General features: G+C 39.6%; 1 protein-coding gene across 2 annotated transcripts in view; it reads right to left on the reverse strand.

The window, feature by feature from the left end:
* The window catches only part of Marchf5 (membrane associated ring-CH-type finger 5), a 33,586-nt gene that overhangs the window by 2,055 nt on the left and 9,828 nt on the right, over positions 1–21,703 (reverse strand). The window contains exons 1-3 of one of the 2 annotated variants that reach the window (XM_042689264.1): positions 20,266–20,354; positions 13,337–13,492; positions 3,618–3,748 (exon numbers count right to left, since the gene is read on the reverse strand). In XM_042689264.1, the coding sequence (XP_042545198.1) occupies positions 3,618–3,748; positions 13,337–13,352 (147 nt within the window). In that variant the 5' untranslated portion in view covers positions 13,353–13,492; positions 20,266–20,354. Of the gene's footprint in view, positions 1–3,617; positions 3,749–13,336; positions 13,493–20,265; positions 20,469–21,703 lie in introns of those variants that run through there. The other variant, XM_042689263.1, reaches the window with a different exon arrangement.

The raw sequence follows: 21,703 nt of genomic DNA on the forward strand, positions 1-21,703 counted from the left end.
AAAAACAAAACTGGGCTGGGCACTGGTGGCTCATACCTGTAAATCCTAGCTACTCAGGAGGCTGAAACTAAAAGGACTGTGGTTCAAAGCCATCCTGGACAGAAAAACCCATGAGACTTCATCTCCAAATAAGTAGCAAAAAGCCAGACTGCAGGCATTGCTCAAGTGGTAGGACATATGAGGTGAGCAAGCACAAAGTCCAGAGCCCAAACCCCAATAACAACAAAAAAATACTGCAAAGTTGTTATCCTTGTTACTTCATATTACATTGGAATTAAAAAAGCCTTATGTCTGCCTACATTAATTTTTTTTTTTTTAAAGACCAAGTCTCGCTAAGTTGTACAGGCTGGCCTCAAACTTGTGATCCCTGACCTCATCTGTGCTGGGATTACAGATGTGTGCTACCACACTTGGCTCACATGGACTACTTCTATGTTTCTATTCTTCTTACTTGATTTGGTTAGAGTGGACTGTACGATTGGGATATAATGCTAGATCTTATTTGTCTCCCAGAAGAACATCTGTTTTTCTGCTCTTCTTTCTAGGATATAAACACAGCCAGCCAAGTGGTAGGATTGCTCTTTAAGAAGATGCTACTGGGGCTGGGAAGGTGGCTCAGTGGTAGAGTGCTTGCCTTGCATGCATGAGGCCTTGGGTTTGATTCCTCAGCACCATATAAGCAGAAAGAGCTGGAAGTGGCGCTGTGGCTCAAGGGATAGAGCACTAGCATTGAGCTGAAGAGCTGAAGGACAGCGCCTAGGCCCAGAGTTCAGGCCCCATGATCGACAAAAAAAAAAAAAAAAAAAAAAGATGCTACTACACTGGAGGTGTGGCTTGAATGTGGTAGAGTGTCAGCCATAAGCAAGCCAAGTGAGGGAAAAGTTGAGTTCAAGTCCTGGTACCTACCCCCGCTCCCCCCCTGCCCCCCAAAAAAGTTCCTACTTTGGGCTTAGTAGCATATGCCTGTAATTCTAGCACTTAGGAAGTCAAGACAGGGCCAGACAGGGCTACATAGTAAATCTCTGTCTCAAAAAGTTAAAAAGGGGCTGGGAAGGTGGCTCAGTGGTAGAGTGCTTGCCTTGCATGCATGAGGCCCTGGGCTCGATTCCTCAGCACCACATAAGCAGAAAAAGTCAGAAGTGGTGCTATGGCTCAAGTGGTGGAGTGCTAGCCTTGAGCTGAAGAGATGAGGGACAGTGCCCAGGCCTAGAGTTCAGGCCCCACAACTGACCAAAAAAAAAAAAAAAAAGTTAAAAATTCCATTGTATATATGTAGAATGTATAGCTATGCACACACACATACATACACACACACACACACACACACAATGGAATTTTACTTATCCATCAGCAAGAATATATCATTTGCATGAAAATGGATGGACCTGGAAAAAATATGTTGGGTGAAGTAAGTTGTCAGGTTCAGAGATAAAAGGGAATATGTTTTCTCTCATATGTGAAAGTTATATATAAATTATAAACACATATGAAAACATATCTGGGTTATATACATATATACTCATAAATAAAAAGACTAAAGTATGGTATATGCAGAGGAGAATTCCGATGGTGTAACTTCTCTGAACCAACAGGTGTATAGTGGTGGGCCAAGGAGGGAGGACAAATAGAGGAAGAGTGAATAAATACAGTTGTAATATTCAATATACATATATGAAAATGGAACCAGGTAACTTCAGAGTATAGATGGGGTTGAGAAAGATGAGAAAATGATAGAAGGGTGACACAGATCAAGGTATATTGTAGTTATAAACTGACATGTTGCACTGAAATCCTTTTGTACAAATACTTAAAAAAAGCAGCAATAATAATAAAGGTCCAGCCATGATGGTACATGCCTATAATCTTAGCTACTTGGGAACCAAGAGATCCAAGGATCTTGGTCCAAGGTCAGTTCCGGGCAAAAAACATAAAACATGAAAAATGACTGAAGTTGGGGCTGGGAAGGTGGTTTAGTGCTTGCCTTACATGCATGAGGCCCTGGGTTCAATTCCTCAGCACCACATAAGCAGAAAAAAACGGAAGTGGTGCTGTGGCTCAAGTGGTAGAGGGCTAGCTTTGAGCTGAAGAGCTGAAGGACAAGTGCCTAGGTCCAGAGTTCAGGACCCACAACGGACAAAAAAAAAAAAAAAAAAAAGACTAAAGCAAAAAAAAGGTCTAGGAGCATGAATCAAGTGGTAGACAGCCTTCCTAGAAAGCACAAGGCACAGAGTTCAAACTACAGAACAAAAGGAAAAAAAGAAGAAAAATCAAATGGCATAAAAACTCACTTCTGTGACTAAGAGCAGTTCAATGGTAAGAAGTGTATGCTTTACATGTGCAAGTTCTGCGCACAATAGCATTATGTCTTCAGTCTTAAGTACCTGGGAGTTCAAGACTAGCCTGAGCAACATATTGAGACCCTGTCTCAAAAAAGAAAAAGATAGTATTTATGGGAGTTATAATCATACTAAAGGAAAAAGTGATATACCTATGACCGTCCAGGATAAAATGTTTTGGTTGCCTCTAATCCAGATTGAGATAAAAATCCTCAGGCTTTTCTCTTGATTTGTGGTACTGGACATATAGTAAAGTAGGAATAATTAACAGTATCTATGACATGAAATAGTTTCAAGTATGTATGAATGTTTAAAAAGTATCTGGCTCATATACTATAAAAATCAAATTCTTAAGTGTGTGCAGCTCAAAAATGAAAGATATATTAACACTGGTCTAGGTGCAAGGCACACTTGAAGCAATTTTTATGTTTGGTTGTATTTTCTTTGTATATTATTAACATTTATTGAAATGTTAAATGTTAACAAATGTTAATTTGTTGCAGTTTGAAGTAAATTTCCAAAATGTATGTTCAACAATAATCACTAAAATGTTTACAGTGTAAAAAAAAGTATTTGGCTCAGTGCTGGACTAGAGGGAGGGCAGGGGATGTTATTGTCTTTATAATAAAAACACAAATAGAGAGTCAGGTACAGTGGCTCACACCTACAGTTCAAGTTATTCAGGAGGCTAAAGGAGGAGGATCACTTGAATATACAAGTTGAAGACCATGGGTAAAACTTAAGACAACTCTATCTCCAAGAAAAGAGAAACTAAACTAAAAAGCTTGGGGAGATGTCAAAACAGAAAACACAAATTAAAAAAAAAAAAAAAAAAAAGGCAAGAAAAGGTTCCTTCTCAAATTTCTCATACCTAGATTCATGGAAAAGAAAATATGTATTTATGTGAAAATATTTAAGACTTACTATGAAAAAAGTTGTAGTTATAGTGTACCTCCTTTTGGGGGGGAAAAAACGTGTGTGTGTGGGCGTGTGTGCAGGCGCATCTTGATTCTTTCTTGTATATTCATAAAATCAGTCTGGAAGAATGTATATAAAATTAACAGGAGTGACCACCAGGGAAGATGAGGGGGTAACCCAGGAAAATGAAGAAAAGGAATAAAAAGACTTTGCAGTAACTAGCTTGCTATATACTTTCTTAGTTTTAAGCTAGGAGAATAGTAGTACTTCCTCAAAATAATAAATTAAAAACTGCCCAAAATATTTATGAATACCTCTTCACATCAAAAGTCACATCTGCAAATAAAGAGTAAAATAAAGAACCTGCATCACTGTCACAGCTCCATAAGTCACAGCTGTCCAGTAGATAGAGCCAACCATTATTCCCGCAGCAGCAAATGGACAAGCTTTTGAGATCAGTCTATCTGCAAGATCCAAGACATAAACAACTGGACCTACAATACAAACAAATGACAAAAAACAAAACTTCAACAATGATGTGTTCCATATTTTCTAATTTTTTAAAATGTTTCCTATTTTTCTAAGATTCAAAATACTTTTATGAAGTTGGATGATTTTATGCTTCAGAAATAGTTGTGAATAATTTGATGGGAACTCAGATTTGAATAGACTTCCATGAATAGCTAAGTATTATATCCTAAATTCTAGGAAATGGCCTGTTCAAACATTTATCTTTATTACTGAACCTATATTAAGAGCCTCAAATGCTGCTGCTTCTTATAAAGGAAATCATTCTCTTACTCTCCCCTCCCATTTCTGAATCCTATTGGCTACTGTAGAGTGAAAGGGCCATTTTAGACTGGTCTTTTCAACCAGGTTCCTGGCAACCCTTAACTTCTGCAGAACTTGGTAAGAATACTGCTTCTCTGACATGCTCATTGTGCAACTTGATACAGCATATAAAGATAAGCAAGGCTAATTTTTGTAGTTATAAAAAAGTCAATTTATTTTAGTTGGATATTCAACATGCTATTTTTAGTTGAATATTATTCTCTCTTTTTTTTGTCGGTCATGGGACCTGAACTCTGGGCCTGGGCACTGTCCCTCAGCTCTTCAGCTCAAGGCTAGTACTCTACCAATTGAGCCACAGCACCACTTCTGGATTTTCCTGATTATGTGGTGCTGAGGAATTGAACCCAGGATCTCAGGCATGCAAGGCAAACACTCTACCACTGAGCCACCTTCCCAGCCCCATTGAATATTATTCTCTATCAAGTTTTTATCATTATGATGCCAGTTTTATGGTATTCTAACAGCTGAATGTATAAATTATGATTCTATTATGTGCTATTCTGGAGGCATTGTACTAACTGCCATTGAGCCCAATGTAACTTAGCTTCATAGTTTTCCAGAAAAGTGAAAAGATATTAGGCTTTTCAACGCATATTCAAATAACTAGACATCTAAGTTTAAGGCATACAAAACCATGTATTAAGTGTTGAATACTCTTTACAAACAAATTATTAGACAATTTTTTAGATATGTGTAAATCACTACCTACCTGCTACGGACTTACAAGCTAAAGGATGGTATATACAAAACCAATTCTTTTTTTTTCAGTCATGGGGCTTGAAACTCAGGGCCTGGGTACTGTCCTTGAGCCTCTTTGTACTTGAGGCTAGTGCTCTACCACTTGAATCACAGTGCTACTTCAGGTTTTTGAGTAGTTAATTGGAGGTAAGAGTCTCATAGGGACTTTTTGGCTGGGCTGGCTTTGAACCGTGATCCTCAGATCTCAGCTTCCTGAGTAGCTAGAATTACAGGCGTGAGCCACTATTGTCTGGCCAAAACCAATGATTTTTATTGTACAATTAAATTAACATATTTTGATAACACAAGTAAACATATAAGAATAAGCTGGGCGTGAGACTCTTATCTCCAATAAATGACCAGAAAACCGGAAATGGCACTGTGGGGCTCAAGTGGTTAGAATACTAGCCTTGAGCTGAAGAGCTGAGGGATAGCACCCAAGCCCAGAGTTCAAGCCCCATGGCAAAAAAAAAAAAAAAAAGAGGAAAGAATAAAACATCTTATAAAGTTCCCATTGACTGCTGTCAGCAGTGATAACAGTGGCCACTGTATTAGGAAACTACATTGTAAAGTAGACAGGGGAGATGTTGTAGGGCCTGTGAATTAAATGCACATATTTACTTAGCATTTTCAAGATCTAACATTAAAAACATTGATAAAGTATATTTCCGGACCAGAGAGATAAGATAAACCTAATTTAGCACCTACTGACTGTATCTTCCAAATAACAGCACTTCTTGAGTGTCTTATATGATAACAGAGCTCTTTGCCACAGGGTTTAACTCAAAATACACACATCTACTGAGTTGAATTTACAACTCCCCTGTAGAAGGTATAATACAGTCATCCAGTGAATTGAAGATCCTTTAAATGCTACAACTACATGTCCAAGATTATGGTATACATAAAGCCTTTATATTTCAACTTATAAGTTCTTTTTTTTTTTTTTAAAATAAGTTGTGGGGCTTGCATTCTGGGCCTGGGCGCTGTCCCGCAGCTCTTTCAGCTCAAGGCAAGCAAGCGCTCTATCACTTGAGCCACAGTGCTACTTCTGGTTTTTCTAGTGGTTAATTGGAGATAAGAGTCTCCTGGGGCTGGGAAGGTGGCTCAGTGGTAGACTGCTTGTCTAGCATGCATGAAGCCCTGGGTTCAATTCCTCAGTACCACACATACAGAAAAAGCCGGAAGTGGTGCTGTGGCTCAAGTGGTTGAGTGCTAGCCTTGAGCACCAAGAGGCTCAGGGACAGTACCCAGGCCTTGAGTTCAAGCCCCAGGATTGCAAAAACAAAACAAAACAAAAAACATGGTGGTGAAATATGGGTTAGGAAGATGGCCAGAGAGTGCTTTCCTTGCATGCATGAGGCCCTTGGTTCGATTCCTCAGCAACACAAAGCAGAAAAAGCTGGAAGTGGCACTATGGCTCAAGTGGTAGAGCACTAGCCTTGAGCTGAAGAGTTCAAGCCCCATGACCAAACCCCCCTTTCCTCCTGCATCCCCCCCAAAGTCTCATGGACTTCCCTGCCCAAGCTGGCTTTGAACCACAATCCCCATATCTCAGCCTCCTGAGTAGAATTACAGGCAGGAATCACTGGCACCTGGCTCAACTTGTAAGGCGCGTGTGTGTGTGTGTGTGTGTGTGTGTGTGTGTGTGTGTGTGTGTGTGTGTGTGTGTGTGTGTGTGTGTGTGTGTGTGTGTGTGTGTGTGTGTGTGTGTGTGTGATCACTGGCACCTGGCTCAACTTGTAAGGCGTGTGTGTGTGTGTGTGTGTGTGTGTGTGTGTGTGTGATCACTGGCACCTGGCTCAACTTGTAAGAGGTGTGTGTGTGTGTGTGTGATCACTGGCACCTGGCTCAACTTGTAAGGGGGGGGTGTGTGTGTCGCGCGCGCTTAAATTGTTTTTGGTCAGGCCTGGGCACTGTCCCTGAGCTTCTTTTGCTTAAGGCTTAAGCCATAGCTTCTTCTGTTTATGTGGTACTGAGGAATGAACCTAGAGCTTCATGTATGCTAGGCAAGCACTCTACCACTAATCCACATTCCCAGCCTATAAATTGTTTTTTTTTTGTTCAAGCACTGGGGCTTGAACTCCAGGCTTTAGACATTTTTTGGGGGGGGAGGGGTTCAGTTGTAACAGGGCTTGAATTCTGGGCCTGGGAGCAGTCCCTGAGCTCTTCAACTCAAGGCCAGTGTTCTATCACTTAAGCCACAGAGCCACTTCCAGTTTTCTGGTAGTTAACTGGAGATAAGAGTCTCACAGGGCTGGGATGTAGCTCAGTGGCAAAGCGCTTGCCTAGCAAGTGCAACGTCCTGGGTTCGATCCCCAGTACCAAAAAAGACAAAAAAAAAAAAAAAAATACAGTTAAAAAAAAAACCCAAACAGAAAAAAAGAGTCTCACAAACTTTCCTGCCTGGGCTGGCTTTGATCCATGATCCCCATATCTCAGCCTCTTGAGTAGGCAGGATTACAGGTGTGAGCCACTGGTGCCCAGCTCTTTTTTAAATGTAGTTGTACAAAGGAGTTGCCATTTAACAAAGCAGTTTATTAATGTAGTATCTGATCACCCCTTTCAACATTTTTACCCATCCTTCTCTCACTTTTTAAAAAAAATTTATAGGTTATACATTGGATTCTTTTTTTTTTTTTCTGGGGTCTGGTCGTGGGGCCTGAACTCTGGGCCTGGGCGCTGTCCCTCAGCTCTTCAGCTCAAGGCTAGCACTCTACCTCTTGAGCCACAGCACCACTTCCACCTTTTTTTTTTGCTTAAGTGGTGCTGAGGAATCGAACCCAGGGCCTCAGGTATGCAAGGCAAGCGCTCTACCACTGAGCCACCTTCCCAGCCCCTACATTGGATTCTTGACTGCATTTTCCCCTTCTTTGTGCTTTTTTGCTCAAGGTTGGCACTCTACCACTGAAGTCACACCTCTATTTCCATCTTCTTACTAATTGGATAGAAGAATCTCACATGGACTTTTATGTCCCAGCTGGCTTCAAACTGCAATCCTCAGATCTCAGCCTCCTGAATAGTTAGGATTACAGGTGTGAGCCATTGGTGGCCAGTTTCAACTTTTAAATTCTTTATTAGTAATACTTGAATCAGAAACTGAAGCCACAAAGTATATATATAAAATCTCTCCAGCCCAAGAACCTATCTCCAATCTCCTACTTACCTGAAGTCATCTTTTCACTTGGAGACCAGATCTTAACTTATCAACTCAAGGTTAAGGACTAAGCAACTAATTCCCACTTTTCTACATCATTCACCCCTCCCCCCATCTTTTCTTTGCCAGTCCTAGGGTTTGAACTCAAAGGCCTCTCCTTTAGTGGCTGTATCCCTGAGCTTTTCTCTCTCTTTCTCTGTTTCTCTCTCCGTGTCTCTGTCTCGGTCTCTCTCAATGATAGTACTCTACCACTTGAGCCTCAGCTCCACTTCTAGCTTTTCTTGGAAGTTAGAGACAAGAGTCTCACAGATTTTCGTGCCTGGACTTGGCTTTGAACCATGATCCTCAGATCAATTCTCAGATCTCAGCCTCCTGAGCAGCTAGGATTATAGGCACAAGTGAATGGTGCTTGACTTTCTTCCTTAATTCTTTGTTTTATTTCCATCAAACAAACATCGTATTATTCCTTTTACTCTAACACACACACACACTCTCTCTCTCCTCTCCATTTCTGCTACTTCCATTTCTTCATTGTGTAAGAAAATTCCTAAAAGAATTTTACAGTTCTCTTGAACTTACTGCACACATAGAGGTCACTAATAAACTCTACATATCTACATAACCACATATCTACATAACTCTACATAACTAATTTTGGTCTAATTTTAGTCTTCCTCTTATTTGGCCTATCAGCAACATGTGACACCTTTCCTTCCTCATTTATCATTCTTCTCTGCATTTTCAAAACATCACCATTTCTACCATTTCTATCTTACCACTAATATTTCAGTTTCTCTTGCTGGTTCTGTTCTTGACTTCAATGATACCCAACTCTGCCAACCACTAATACATGATACTCCATGCCTGATTACTTTCATCTACTTCTTTTTTTCCTTAAGTAGTTATCTTTTTTTTTTTTCTTTTGTCAGTCAAGGGCTTGAACTCTGGGCCTGGGCGCTATCCCTGAACTCTTCAGCTCAAGGCTAGTGCTCTACCATTAGAGTAACTTCCAGTTTTCTGGCAATTACTTGGAGATAAGAGTCTCATAGACTTTCCTACCTGGGCTGGCTCTGAACCGTGATCCTCTGATCTCAGCCTCCTGAGTAGCTAGGATTACAGGTGTGAGCCACTGGCGCATGGCTACTTTAATTTATTTATTTCCACTCATTATTAGAACAAGAGTTGGAAAAGTATGTCTGGTGGGTCAAATCCATTTAGCTGTTTTCTTTTTTAGGTCTAAGATTGAGTTTTTGCTCTATCAAATGAGCCACACCTCCAATCCCAGTTGATTGTTTACATACATAGTTTTACTGGAACATAACAACATGCAAGTCTAAAATATGGTTCTTCACAGAGAAAGTAGCACCCAAGAGAAAACAGTATTTTTGGTTTTGTTTATTGATGCATCCTATGCTTCTATGATGCTGAGAATTCTCTCCTGAGTAAATTATGTAGTTGAAACTATGTACTAACAGAGTGGCATAATCTAATTCCTAAAAGATAAAAGCAAACAGTTGAATGAAAATATAATTCTCAAATAAAGGCATAACTACTACTATTATCTATGAGCTAGATGTATGAATAGTTTCTTTTCATATAAGTACAGAAGGAAAGCTCAACTTTCTTCATGAATCACTGGGTGCAAAGTCTTGTACAAGAAAAATACTGTTATTATTTTCTTTAGGAAAATTTCTGTCCATCCCTTATAAAACATGTGCCAGGTAAATGACACAGGGTGAATTTTAGAGAATCTAACTCTAGCTTTTCTGATAAGAATTTTTCTTTTATCTCATTTTAAATTTACTTTGTGCAAATATTAGTCTAATACAAGATTACTTTAATATTTGTAACTGTATATATATTTTTTCTTGGTCATGGGGTTTGAACTCAGGACCTAGGTGTTGTCTCTGAGCCTCTTTATACTCAAGGCTAGTGCTTTACCACTTTGAGCAACAGGGCCAATTCCAGTTTTTGAGTGGCTAATTGGAGATAAGAGTCTCACAGGGACTTTTTTGCCCAGGCTGGCTTTGAACTATGATCCTCATATCTCAGCCTCCTGAGTAGCTAGGATTACAGGATCACTGGTACCCAGCCATTTAGTGTATAACTATTTATTTATTTTTGCCAGTACTGGGGCTTGAATTAGGCACAGTCCCTTAATGTTTTTGCTCAAGGCTGGCATTTTTACCACTTGAGCCACACCTGGCTTTTTTGGTCGGTCGTAGGGCTTGAACTCTGGGCTTGGGTGCTGTCCCTCAGCTTTTCACCTCAAGGTAAGCATTCTACCGCTTGAGCCACAGTGCCACTTCTGATTTGTAGTGGTTTTATTGGAGATAAGAGTGTCACAGACTTTCCTGCCTGGGCTGGCTTTGAACTTCGATCCTCAGATCTCAGCCTCCTGAGTAGCTAGGATTATAGGCGTGAGCCATCGGCGCTGGCTACTTCTGGCTTTTTTGCTAGTTAAGTCTCTTGGACTTTTCTGCCCAGGGTGGCTTTTAATCATAATCCTCAGATTTCAGCCTCCCCAGTAGTTATGATTACTGGCTGAGACAACACACCCAGCTTTAATTTTTTTTTTTTTTGGTGCTGATCCTGGACACTGTCCCTGAGCTTTTGTTCTCAAGGCTAGTACGCTATCACTGGAGCCACAGCTCTACTCTGGCTTTAGTTTTTGGTAGTTACTTGGAGATAAGAGTCTTAAGTACTTTCCTGCCAGGGCTGGCTTTAAAACTTGATCTTCTGATCTCAGCATCCAGAGTAGCTAAGATTACACCATACCCAGTCTTGAAACCCAGTGTTTCAATTCAACATGTCAATTTATAAGAACGATGTATCTGATCAATGTCATTTCTTTAGTTTAATATTTGGAAGAATACATGCCTAGTTTTAAACACACAATTAGAATAAATGAGTGGTGAGGGTAGTATTTCTGAGAGCTAAAGATGATCTAGCTAAGTTATTTGGTAAGAAGAATCATTGAAATCCTGTGGATGATAGTCCCTAATTCACTTCTCTCTCTCTCTTTTTTTTTAAAGTTCGTTTTTCGACATAACGACTTGTACATCTCATTGTTGCAATGGGTCCACCTGTATCCCTATTTAAATGATTTGTTTATAGAAAACGATTTGTTAATAGAAAAGTTATGGTGTAACTGTTTCAGGATTTAGGACCATAATTTTAAGAAACTAGTAAGTAATTTACTAGAATCTTTTTTTTTTTTGGTCTTGGGGCTTGAACTCTGGGCCTGGGTGCTGTCCTCAGCTTTTCAGCTCAAGGCAAGTGCTCTACCACTTGAGCCACAGTGCTACTTCCTGTTTTCTGGTGGTTGATTGGAGATAAGAGTCTCAAGGACTTTCCTGCCCTGGCGGGCTCTGAACTGTGATCCTCAGATCTCAGCCTCCTGAATAGCTAGTATTACAGGCAAGAGTCACCAACGCCTGGCTTAATTAGATTCTTTATAATACAATGAGTGAAGGAAGTAGAGAAAGGCATGACTCTATCTCTTAAGATTTTGCATTCTAACAGAGGAAGAAGCATGAAAGACAAACATACTACATAAATTATCTAAGAGCATAAAAGATTCAATGTTTTATTAAAAAGGCATTATTGAATTTTTAGTGGGTTTTTTTTTTTTTGGGGGAGGGGGGAAGGGTGCTGGAGTTCCAGTCAGTCCTGTGCTAGCTAGGCAGATATCCTACCATTGAACTACATCTACGCCCTAACCCTCATTACTGAACTCCTTTTTTGGCAGTTGTGGGGCTTGACCTCAGGGCCTACCTAGGTGCTGTTCTTGAGCTTTCTTTGCTCAAGGCTAGCACTCTACCATTTTGAGCCACAGAGCCACTTCCTTTTTTTTCTGGTGGTTTATTGGAGATAAGAGTCTCATGGACTTTTCTGCCCAGGCTGGCTTCGAACCATGAGCTTCAGATCTCAGCCTCCTGAGTAGCTAGGATTACAGGTGTGAGCCACCAGTGCCTAACTCATTACTGGCCTTTGTGGGCCATACCACTTGTGTTTGTAATAGTACTGCATTTATACAAAGGATAACAAATGAAAGAAATCTTGTAAGATTTATGAAAATGTAATAATTTAAAGAGTATTAGAAGTTTACAATTAAAAGGAAGTCTATTGTGAATTCTATTGTAGAAGCTAAAGAGGCTATTTGTAAACTAAACATTAATATTCTGAGTAAATTCAAATTTTAACATTTCAAGTTTATGTGCCATCAGAAAGTGAGCTGAGCCAGCCACAATGGAGGACACATATAATCCTAGCATTAGAGAGGCTGTAGCAGGAGGATCTTGAGTTCAAGGGCCAGCCTTGACTATATAGTGAGACCCTGTTTCAAACTATAAAAGTGAACTGAACACTTTTGGAGAAAGTTACCAACAATTCACAGAACAAAACAGCTCCAAAACACAAATCCAAGTCTATATATACATGGATGTCAAAGGTTATATCACAAGCTTGGGTACAGTGGCCTATATTCTGTGGTTCACAGGAATGTAAGAAAGAGGCAGAGGTGAGAGAACTGCTTGAATCAGCGAGTTTAAGGTCAGTCTGGGCAACATAGACACTGTCTCAAAACAGTAACAAAGGGTTGGAGATGTGGCTTAAGTGGTATAGCACAAAGCCGTAAGTTCAAAACCTAGTACCACCACCAAAAAAAAAAAAAAAGAGGACCTCCACCCACCAGAAAAGGTATACTTTGGAATTAAGAAATCAATGACTGAAAATACTGTGCTTATACTAATTAGAACTATATCCCTCTTAGAACTCTTCGGTATATTTCTGGGATACAAAGGTATCTTCAACACTTACTAGGCTAATGGTTCAAGAAGTAGAATGCTTGTTGTATTAGGGCAAGGCCCAGAGTTTAAGCCTCAGTACCACTAACACACTACTTATAACCAATTCTTGAGAAACGTTACAGTGCTAAATAACTTGATGTAATGAGCGTAAACAAGTGGGTGCTATACTGCTTGCAGTCTATTTTAAGTTTCCAGATTTGTTCATCTACTTTACAATGAACTATTCTGACCTAGGCCCACCCTAGATGCCAACTGGCTAAGTTACATCAACTCTACTTTCAGTGCCATCCAGAATCTCAGATTTTTGAAGCCACTGACACTAGAGTCATACACTTCTTTCCTCACTATATGCTTTTCTTATGGTAATAAATATATGTCTAGAATGTCCTGTCTTTTGGGCATGAAAATCCAGTTTGCCAAGGAGAACTAACCAAATTTGGTCAAGTTCACTAGTTTCTCTACTCCACTCTGTTCATATCCCATAGAGGCTTCCTTTATATACTATCCCCACAAAAGGCACTTACCCCTTTGCTTGTGCATAATGTTATTACTTTATGCTCTTGTTCAATGTTTGTTCAGTTGTCTCAATATCCTTTATGTCTGTCCATGTCAGCATCATCTTAGACTGAAAACTCCCAAGGGGCAGGGGCCATGTCTGTTTAATTCGTTTTGTACAGTGCCTAGGATAGAACCATGTACAGATAGGTGCTTTAAAAACTGCTTTCTGATGATTGGCAATTTACTCTGAAGGGCTTTCTGGGCATGGCTAGTGTAGCACATGGTAGCTAGCTGTACATCAGGGCACTCTAGTCTATTCCTCAGGGAAATAGACTATAATGATACAGAATTTTGCCATAACACCATGTGGCAAATTATTGGACTCCATGGAGCTTCAAAAAAATGTAATTATACAGGCCCAAGTCAAATGTGATTTTAATGAAAGCATACCCAAACAACAAACTCAGTAAAAGTTAAAAATATGTGGAAATGGTTTGGGGATGTGGCTCAAGTGGTAGAGCACCTGCCCTAGCAAGCATAAGGATCTGAGTTCAAACCTCTAGAAGTATCACCAGTAACAGGAAAAGAGTACACTGAAACAGTAAAGAATTTTAACTTTCTACCATTCATCATTATTTTAAATACTAAGAATTAGGTCTAAGTGCTTATGTAAAGCTCTCACTTCATCTTTATCTGCTGTACTTGCAGGCTGAGATTCTCTTAGGTTGTTTTTTTTTTTTAAATACTCAAACTAACAGTAAATGATAAAAATAAAACAAAGCAAAAACAAGCCTATAAGCATATCTTCACAAGTGGCTGAAATCTGTGAAGTCTAAGAATCACAGTTCTATACATCAGCCTGGGAGGCAAATCAGAGATTCTTATCTCCAATAAGCAAAAAACAAGAAGTAGAAGTGTGGCTCAAGTGGCAGAGCATGGAATGGGGCTGAGAGAAAGGGCTGGAGTTCAAACAGCACACACACACACACACACACACACACACACACACACACACACACACACACACACACACACACACACACAGTATGTGCACATGCACACGCACTCAGAGGCACAACTAAATAATAACCTCCAAAACCAAAATAATCCTGAGGGCTGGAAATGTGACTTAGTGGTAGCCTCAGCATGCATGAAGTGCCTACCATGTATGAAAGAGTTAGGGGCAACATGGGCAATGTAGACCTTGATCTAAAAAACTAAAAACCAAAAAGACAAACATTACAACAAAACAAAACAAAAATCCTGAGCACCATTATCAGCTGATAGATACATTTATATATCTTTATTTCACACTGCTGGATTACTAACTAAAAATCATCATAGTAGTTCTTTATGACTATGTAATTTGCGCCAAGGGAAAGCTTAAATTTTTATCACAAAAATAACTTGTGGACCATAAGGTCAACTACTAAGTACTTAATAAGCACCTATTGAACACACAATTCACTATTAAATAAAAGTAATATTTAACATACTAGCTACTGCTTGCAAGGAGCCTACGATCTAGTAAAGGGAAAAAAATAATAGACATTAAATGACTGAGAAACTTTAGGGCAAAATTAACAAATGTATGGTAGTATGGCATAAACCATACATAAATGTTAAAAAATGTTTTAGGTAAAGGTTATAGTGAGGAGCTAGGTGTGGGTTGCTCACACCTGTAATCCTAGCCATTCAGGAGGCTGAGATCTGAGGATCACGATTCAAAGTCAGCCTGGGCAGGAAAATCCGTGAAATTCTTATCTCCAATAAACCACCAGAAAACAGGAAGTAGCACTGTGGCTCAAATGATAGAGTGCTTGCCTTGAGCTGAAGACATGAGGGACAGCGCCCAGGCCCAGAGTTCAAGCCATATAACCAACCAACCAAAAAAAAAAAGATTATAGGGAGATATATATATAAAGGTGGTCTCATAGTATCGTTCTATTTATCTTAGAACTTACATCCTTCTGTTTCAGAAGTGTAAGTACTAGGATTACTGTTATGTGCCTCTAAACCCCAATTAATTGGTTGAAAAAAAAGGGCTGGGACATGTGGCTAGTACTAGCATGCTTGCCTAGTATGCATGAAGCCCTGGGTTTGATTCCACAGTACCATATAAACAGAAAAACCCCAAAGTGGTGCTATGGCTCAAGTGGCTAGCCTTGAACAAAAGAAACTCAGGGACAGTGCTGAGGTCCTGAGTTCAAGCACCAGTAGTACCAGCCAAAAAAAAAAAAAAAAAAGTGGGTTATAATCCTATCTACTCAGGAGGCTGAGATCTGAGGATCATAGTTTGAAGCTAGCCCAGGGAGAAAAATCTGTGAGACTCATCTCCAATAAACTACTCAGAAAAAGCTGGAAGTGGCGCTGTGGTAGAGCACTAGCCTTGAGCACAGAGAGACTCAGAGACAGGACCCTGAGTTCAAGCCCCAGGACTAGGGGAAAAAAAATGGCTCTGATGTGAAAAAGGATGTGAATTAGAAGTAGCAAACAAAAAGTAGAAATAAATCAACCCAAAACCAGAGAATGCCAAACCCTTCTATCTAGCTGTTAAAACATAGTCTATTGGGCTGGGAATGTGGCTGAGTGGTAGAATGCTTGCCTAACATGCATGAAGCCCTGGATTCAATTCCCCAGTACCATATAAACAGAAAAAGTGGTGATGTGGCTCAAGTGGTAGAGTGCTAGTCTTGAACAAAAGCAGCTCAGTGACAGTGCCTAGGCCCTGAGTTCAAGCCCCAGGACTGGCAAATAAATAAATTCTATCACCATAATTTATCACTAATTAATAAACACTGCTAGTTAATATATAAACACTGCAGGTTTTTTAGTGGAAAGTAGCACTTTCTAGTAGGTATTTCCATTTCATTTTAAAGTAATAGTTAATTTTACATAACAATCATGGGATTAATAGCCAGGCATGGTGGCTCAAGTCTGTAATTCTATATACTTGGGAAATGGGGGAATCAGGGTTAGCAACTAGCCTGGGCATAAAAAAGTTCCTGAGACTCTATCTCAACCAACAGCTGGGTGCTGTGGCTATCATCCCAGTGACACTGGAGAGCACAAATAGGACTGCAGACCAGGCAAAATGGAAATAAAACAAAAATAACCAAAAATAACTAAAATATAACCAATGCAAAAAGGAGCTGGAGCTCAATTGGAATAATGCCTGCCTAGCAAATGCAAGGCCCTCCCCACCCAAATCACCTAGTGATCTCATTAAGGTATCTATTTCAATTAAAAATTGAGATGGCTGGTTCCAGTGGCTCACACCTATAATGTTAGCTACTCAGGAGTCTAAGATCTGAGGATCACCGTTCAAAGCCAGCCTAGGCAGGAATGTCCATGAACTCTTATCTCCAATTAAACACCAGAAAACTAGAAGTGGCACTGTGGCTAAAGTAGTAGAGCACTGGTCTTGCGCTGAAGAGCTCAGGGACAGCGCCCAGGACCAGAGTTCAAGACCTATGACTGACAAAAATAAATTGAGATAAGGAGTGAAGAGTTTGGTATTCTACTACCACCTCCAGATCATGACTACTCTGGTGGTCTTCAGATCACAGTTTGAATAACAAGGTATTTGAATAGGTTCACATACAGCATAACTCATTAGAAAAAATAAAGCAAACTTTAAAACAGAATGGTAATAAGATGGCAAGTTTGATGAGTACTGTTTTGTTTGTCTGAGCACAAGTTTTCTTTTTTCCTTCCTTCCTTTCCTTTCTCTGTCTCTCTCTCCTCCTCTGTCTCTGTCTCTCTGACTCTTTCTTTCCTTCCTTTCTCTTTCTTTCTTCTTTTCCTTCCTTCTTTCTTTCCTTTCTTTCTTTCTTTCCCTTCCTTCCTTCCTCTTTCCTTTCTTTCTTTCCCTCCCTTCCTTCCTTCTTTCCTCTTTCTTTTCTTTTCTTTCTTTCTTTTTTTTTTTTGCTGGTCCTGGGGCTTGAACTCAGGATCTGGGCACTGTCCCTGAGCCTCTAAGGGTTCAAGGCTAGCTCTCTGATTTGATCCACAGCAACATTTCCAGCTTTTTCTGAGTGGTTTAGAGACTTTTCTCCCTGGGCTCTGAACCATGATTTTCAGATCTCAGCCTCTGAGTAGCTAGGATTACAGGCATGAACTACCTGTGCCCGTCTTGAGCACAAGTTTTCTATCAACAATAAAGAATATACAAATTAACATCACTCATTCATTCCTATCTCAGAAAAGCAGAACTGGCCAGTTAACTAGACAACCCAAAGTTAATTCCATATCAAAACTTTAAAAAGCTGCCACAGAAAAGTAATCATTCCATAGAACATTAACCACTACTTATTCCTCTCTGCATTTTTTCCTTACATCTTCTGTTCCTTTTTTTCTTCTTCTTTTTTTTTTTTTTGTGGGTCATGGGACTTAAAACTCAGCCTGGGCGCTGTCCCTGAATTATTCAGTTCCAGGTGAGCGCTCTACCAGTTGAGCCTCAGCGCCACTTCCGGCTTTTTCTGTTTATGTGATACTGACGAATCAAACCCAGGGCTTCAAGTATACCAGGCAAGCACTCTACCACTAAGCCACATTCCCAGCCCCCAATAACAATTTTCTTTTGTTTTCATTGATTGTGAAACCTGAACGCTGATCCTGGGTGCTGCCCCTCAGCTCAAGGTTAGCACTCTACCAGTTGAGCCACAGCGCTACTTCTGGCTTTTTCTGCTTATGTGGTGCTAAGGAATTGAACCCAGGGCTTCATGCATGCAAGGCAAGCACTCTAAAAATGAGCCACCTTCCCAGCCCCCAATAACAATTTTTAAAACTTGGCTGGCAAAGGTATACTGAAATCAGTATAGCCAAAACACTAACTAAAAAGTAAGGAAGCATTCTATTATTTAAAAACAAACTCACATCTAAGATTCCTTGAGTCAGAATTAAAAACTAAGAATTAATATAATTTAATGTGCAGCATATAACTTCAGAATAGAGTTCTGCTTTTCTATGTCATCCAGAGGAAAGTTAACAATAACTATTCCAGTAAAAGCTTTATCTATTTTTTCTGAGACAGGATCTTGTACATAATTCAGGCTGGCCTCAAACTTGAGATCCTCCTGCTACAGCTTCCAAAGTGGTTAGGATTACTCATGTGTTCCTGACCAAATTTTTCCATAGCATTGGTCATGTTAGCAAAACATTTCTGAGTTTAAGTGCCTTGCTTAAGGGCTATATTTTTAGTAGACATAAGACTGTAGTGAATAACTTGAACCTATCACTTGAGTGTGAAGAATATAATTCTTTTTGGTGATGGTACTGGAGCTTGAACTCAGGGAGGAGATGCTATCCTTTAGCTTTTGCCCTCGAGGCCACCGCTCTACCGCTTGAGCTAGATTACTGGCATAAGCCACTGGTGCCCTGACATAGAGGTACTTTCTATCATAAGAAGAATCAATGTCCTATTAGCTATACTTAAAAGTCACATTCAATTACTACATAAATCCTGAAAATTATCTTCTAAATTCAACCAAAAGGATAGATCTACCTACTGTCATCTCACAAACTAAAATATTCAGCTTTTCTGTTTAGTGTATACTTTTGTCAACTAAGTGACTTATTATGTCTAGTTTTTAATAAAAATTCTTGCAATATGTTGGTGTCTAAAACACATAATTCACGCTATATTTGCAGTTATTCCAAAAATTATAATTGAAAGGTGGGCCTACCTAATTTAGAACTAAAAAGAAAAAACTCAAAATATAAAAATATCACCTTTGTGACAAAAACTTGATGTCGTACCTTATCAATATGGTGAAGGATTGTACTAATAACTGCTTTCTCTAATGTTTTAGAAATTTTGGCTTGATCTGACAACAAAAACACTTTAGGTTACTCTTTTGTGCTTGCCTACATCAGTGATGGAGCTGGGCACTGCTGAAGAATAAAATGTTTACCTAGCATTTCAGCATGTTCAAGGCCCTGGGCTAATACCTTGTACAAGGTGTGAAGAGAGGATGGAATGGATGTGGGATCAGTGGTGTGTATGAAGACCCATAATGTGGTCCACAAATTCCAAATGTTTAAGATCACTATTTTCTCCACTATACCTCTCATATGAAGATATCATTTATTTTACCTCATGCTAGAGAAAAACAACTAACCATAGAAATTTCATTTGCCCTTATCTTCTTACATTAGAAGTGTACTTCATTATCCTCATTTATATTACCTCATTAAAAAAACCCTGATTTTAGTATTACAGCATATTCAAAAAGTGTATCTAATAATTTCTAATTTTTCCATTCTTTCCTTTTGATAATTTAACAACTCAAACTGTCTTCCTCTACCTACCTCTTGGTTATAGCCAAGAGTAATATTTACAACTAGCATGGTGTAACACAAACAGAATGATATCAGCTCAGAAATGTATGAGTAATGAAACAGGCTTACTAAATATTAGCCTTAGGGACAACACATTTTAAGTAGTTTATTCTAATGTAGCCCCATTCTCAAAGACCCAATTCCCTGAAAAAGGTAACAGCTTTCATGAAAGACAATTATCTAAATTAGATTCCAAAGATTAATTCAAGATTCCATCTTATTAAATCCTTAATTTCCCTACTTTTATTCCTTAGCAGAAGAATTAAGGAGACACTAAAACATACTATTGTGTTCTTTGTCCTACATCACCTCTAGAGTTGAGGCTCTTTAAGTCTGGCTTTTTACTATATAGCTCTATTTGATTATATCTACACAGGTTATACAAGTTCTTTCTCTTCTCAACCAAATGAAAACAGCTAATATACAGACATATAGATAGTTATTAAGGACATTTAAAGTGTTAGAGAAACAAATACCTTGCATTTAGAGGAAATAGAGAATACAGAGAGCCACAAAAACCAAACAGATGAGTCATTTAGAAATAAATGTAACACCATGAAGTTCTATGTAGCAGTATCAAACATATCTTTGCTGTTTTTAGAGATACTCTTACCCAGCTTTGGAAAAACTATTAAGTACTCAGCATTGCATTGAGGACATGCCACTCTGGCTGTACTGTTTCCTCTTTGTTTTTCATCCACCCAGCGCTGTAGACAAGCTTGGTGAACCCATTTGGTAGATCCTCTGCACCGGCATGGTCTCACCCATTCAGCTGTTCTATCATCTTCATCAGTGGCAAAACACACCCAGCAACTTCTGCAAGAGAGAACAATGGTGTTTTATCTTTAGGATTCTAGCCTCCTGTACACTTAAGTTCCTTCTTAATAAGATGAACCTATTATGTTTTATTATAGAATTTCTGCTTACATACATTTATAACTAAGGAGACAAAGTTGGGCACCAGTGCCTCATGCCTATAATTATAGCTATTCTAGAATGTGAGCTCCTGAGGATCGTGGTTCAAGGCCAGCCCAGACAAAAAACAAAATCTAGGAAACTCCATCTCCAATCAACTATCAAAAAGTTGGGTCAGGGCTGGGAAGGTGGCTCAGTGGTAGAGTGCTTGCTTTGCATGCATGAGGCCCTGGGTTCAATTCCTCAGCGCCACATAAGCAGAAAAAGCCAGAAGTAGCGCTGTGGCTCACGTAGTAGAGTGCTAGCTTTGAGCTGAAGAGCTGAGGGGCAGCAACCAGGCCCAAAGTTCCAGGCCCCACGACCAACCAAAAAAAAAAAAAAATATGTTGGGCCAGGCTAGGAATGTGGCTTAGTGGTAGAGTGCTTCCCTAGCATACATAGAACCCTGGGTTCAATTCCTCAGTACCACATACACAGAAAAAGCTGGGAGTGGTGCTGGAAATCAAGTGGTAGCTTTGAACAAAATAAGCTCAGGAAGAGTACCCAGGCCCTAAATTCAAGCCTCAGGACTCCTCCCCCACCCCCCAAAAAAGGTTTGTCTCAGACAACACTCTTTCAGATCTCCACTTCTGAGTCTGTCTCAGATTTGTCTGCCCAGGCTGGCTTGGAATCAAGAACATCAGTTCTCAGCCTCCTGAGTAGGATTATAGATGTGAGCCACTGTTAAACAGTTCCCAATTTCTTTATGAAGCAGAAAGGGGCCAGTCTTGGGGGGCTAGGGAGAAAGTGAGAGTGTGAGGCCCTGAGTTCAATTCGCAGTTACCAACATACACAAACACACATGAAAAGCAGAAAAAAGAAATTTTAAAATGATGAGCTTAAATTTCTCAAGACCTTGGAAGGGAAATGATAGAAATTTGAGGTTTAGTGCTTAAGACTCTTCTTTTCTAAGAGCAAGATTTCTACAGAAAATCACTCTTCCTCCAACATTAGCCTGTTATGTGGTTAACACAGCAATGGCCTCGTCTCCTGAAAGAATTAAGCCTCAAACTATTTCATCCCAATCCTCAGATTATAGTGTTTGGGAGACTAGGCTTATTACAGTGAGTCTCAGAACTTGGGAACAGGTGGTGAAT

Source organism: Dipodomys spectabilis, unplaced genomic scaffold (assembly GCF_019054845.1).
Source record: "Dipodomys spectabilis isolate Male_0828 unplaced genomic scaffold, ASM1905484v1 ptg000125l, whole genome shotgun sequence".
Taxonomy (NCBI): domain Eukaryota; kingdom Metazoa; phylum Chordata; class Mammalia; order Rodentia; family Heteromyidae; genus Dipodomys; species Dipodomys spectabilis.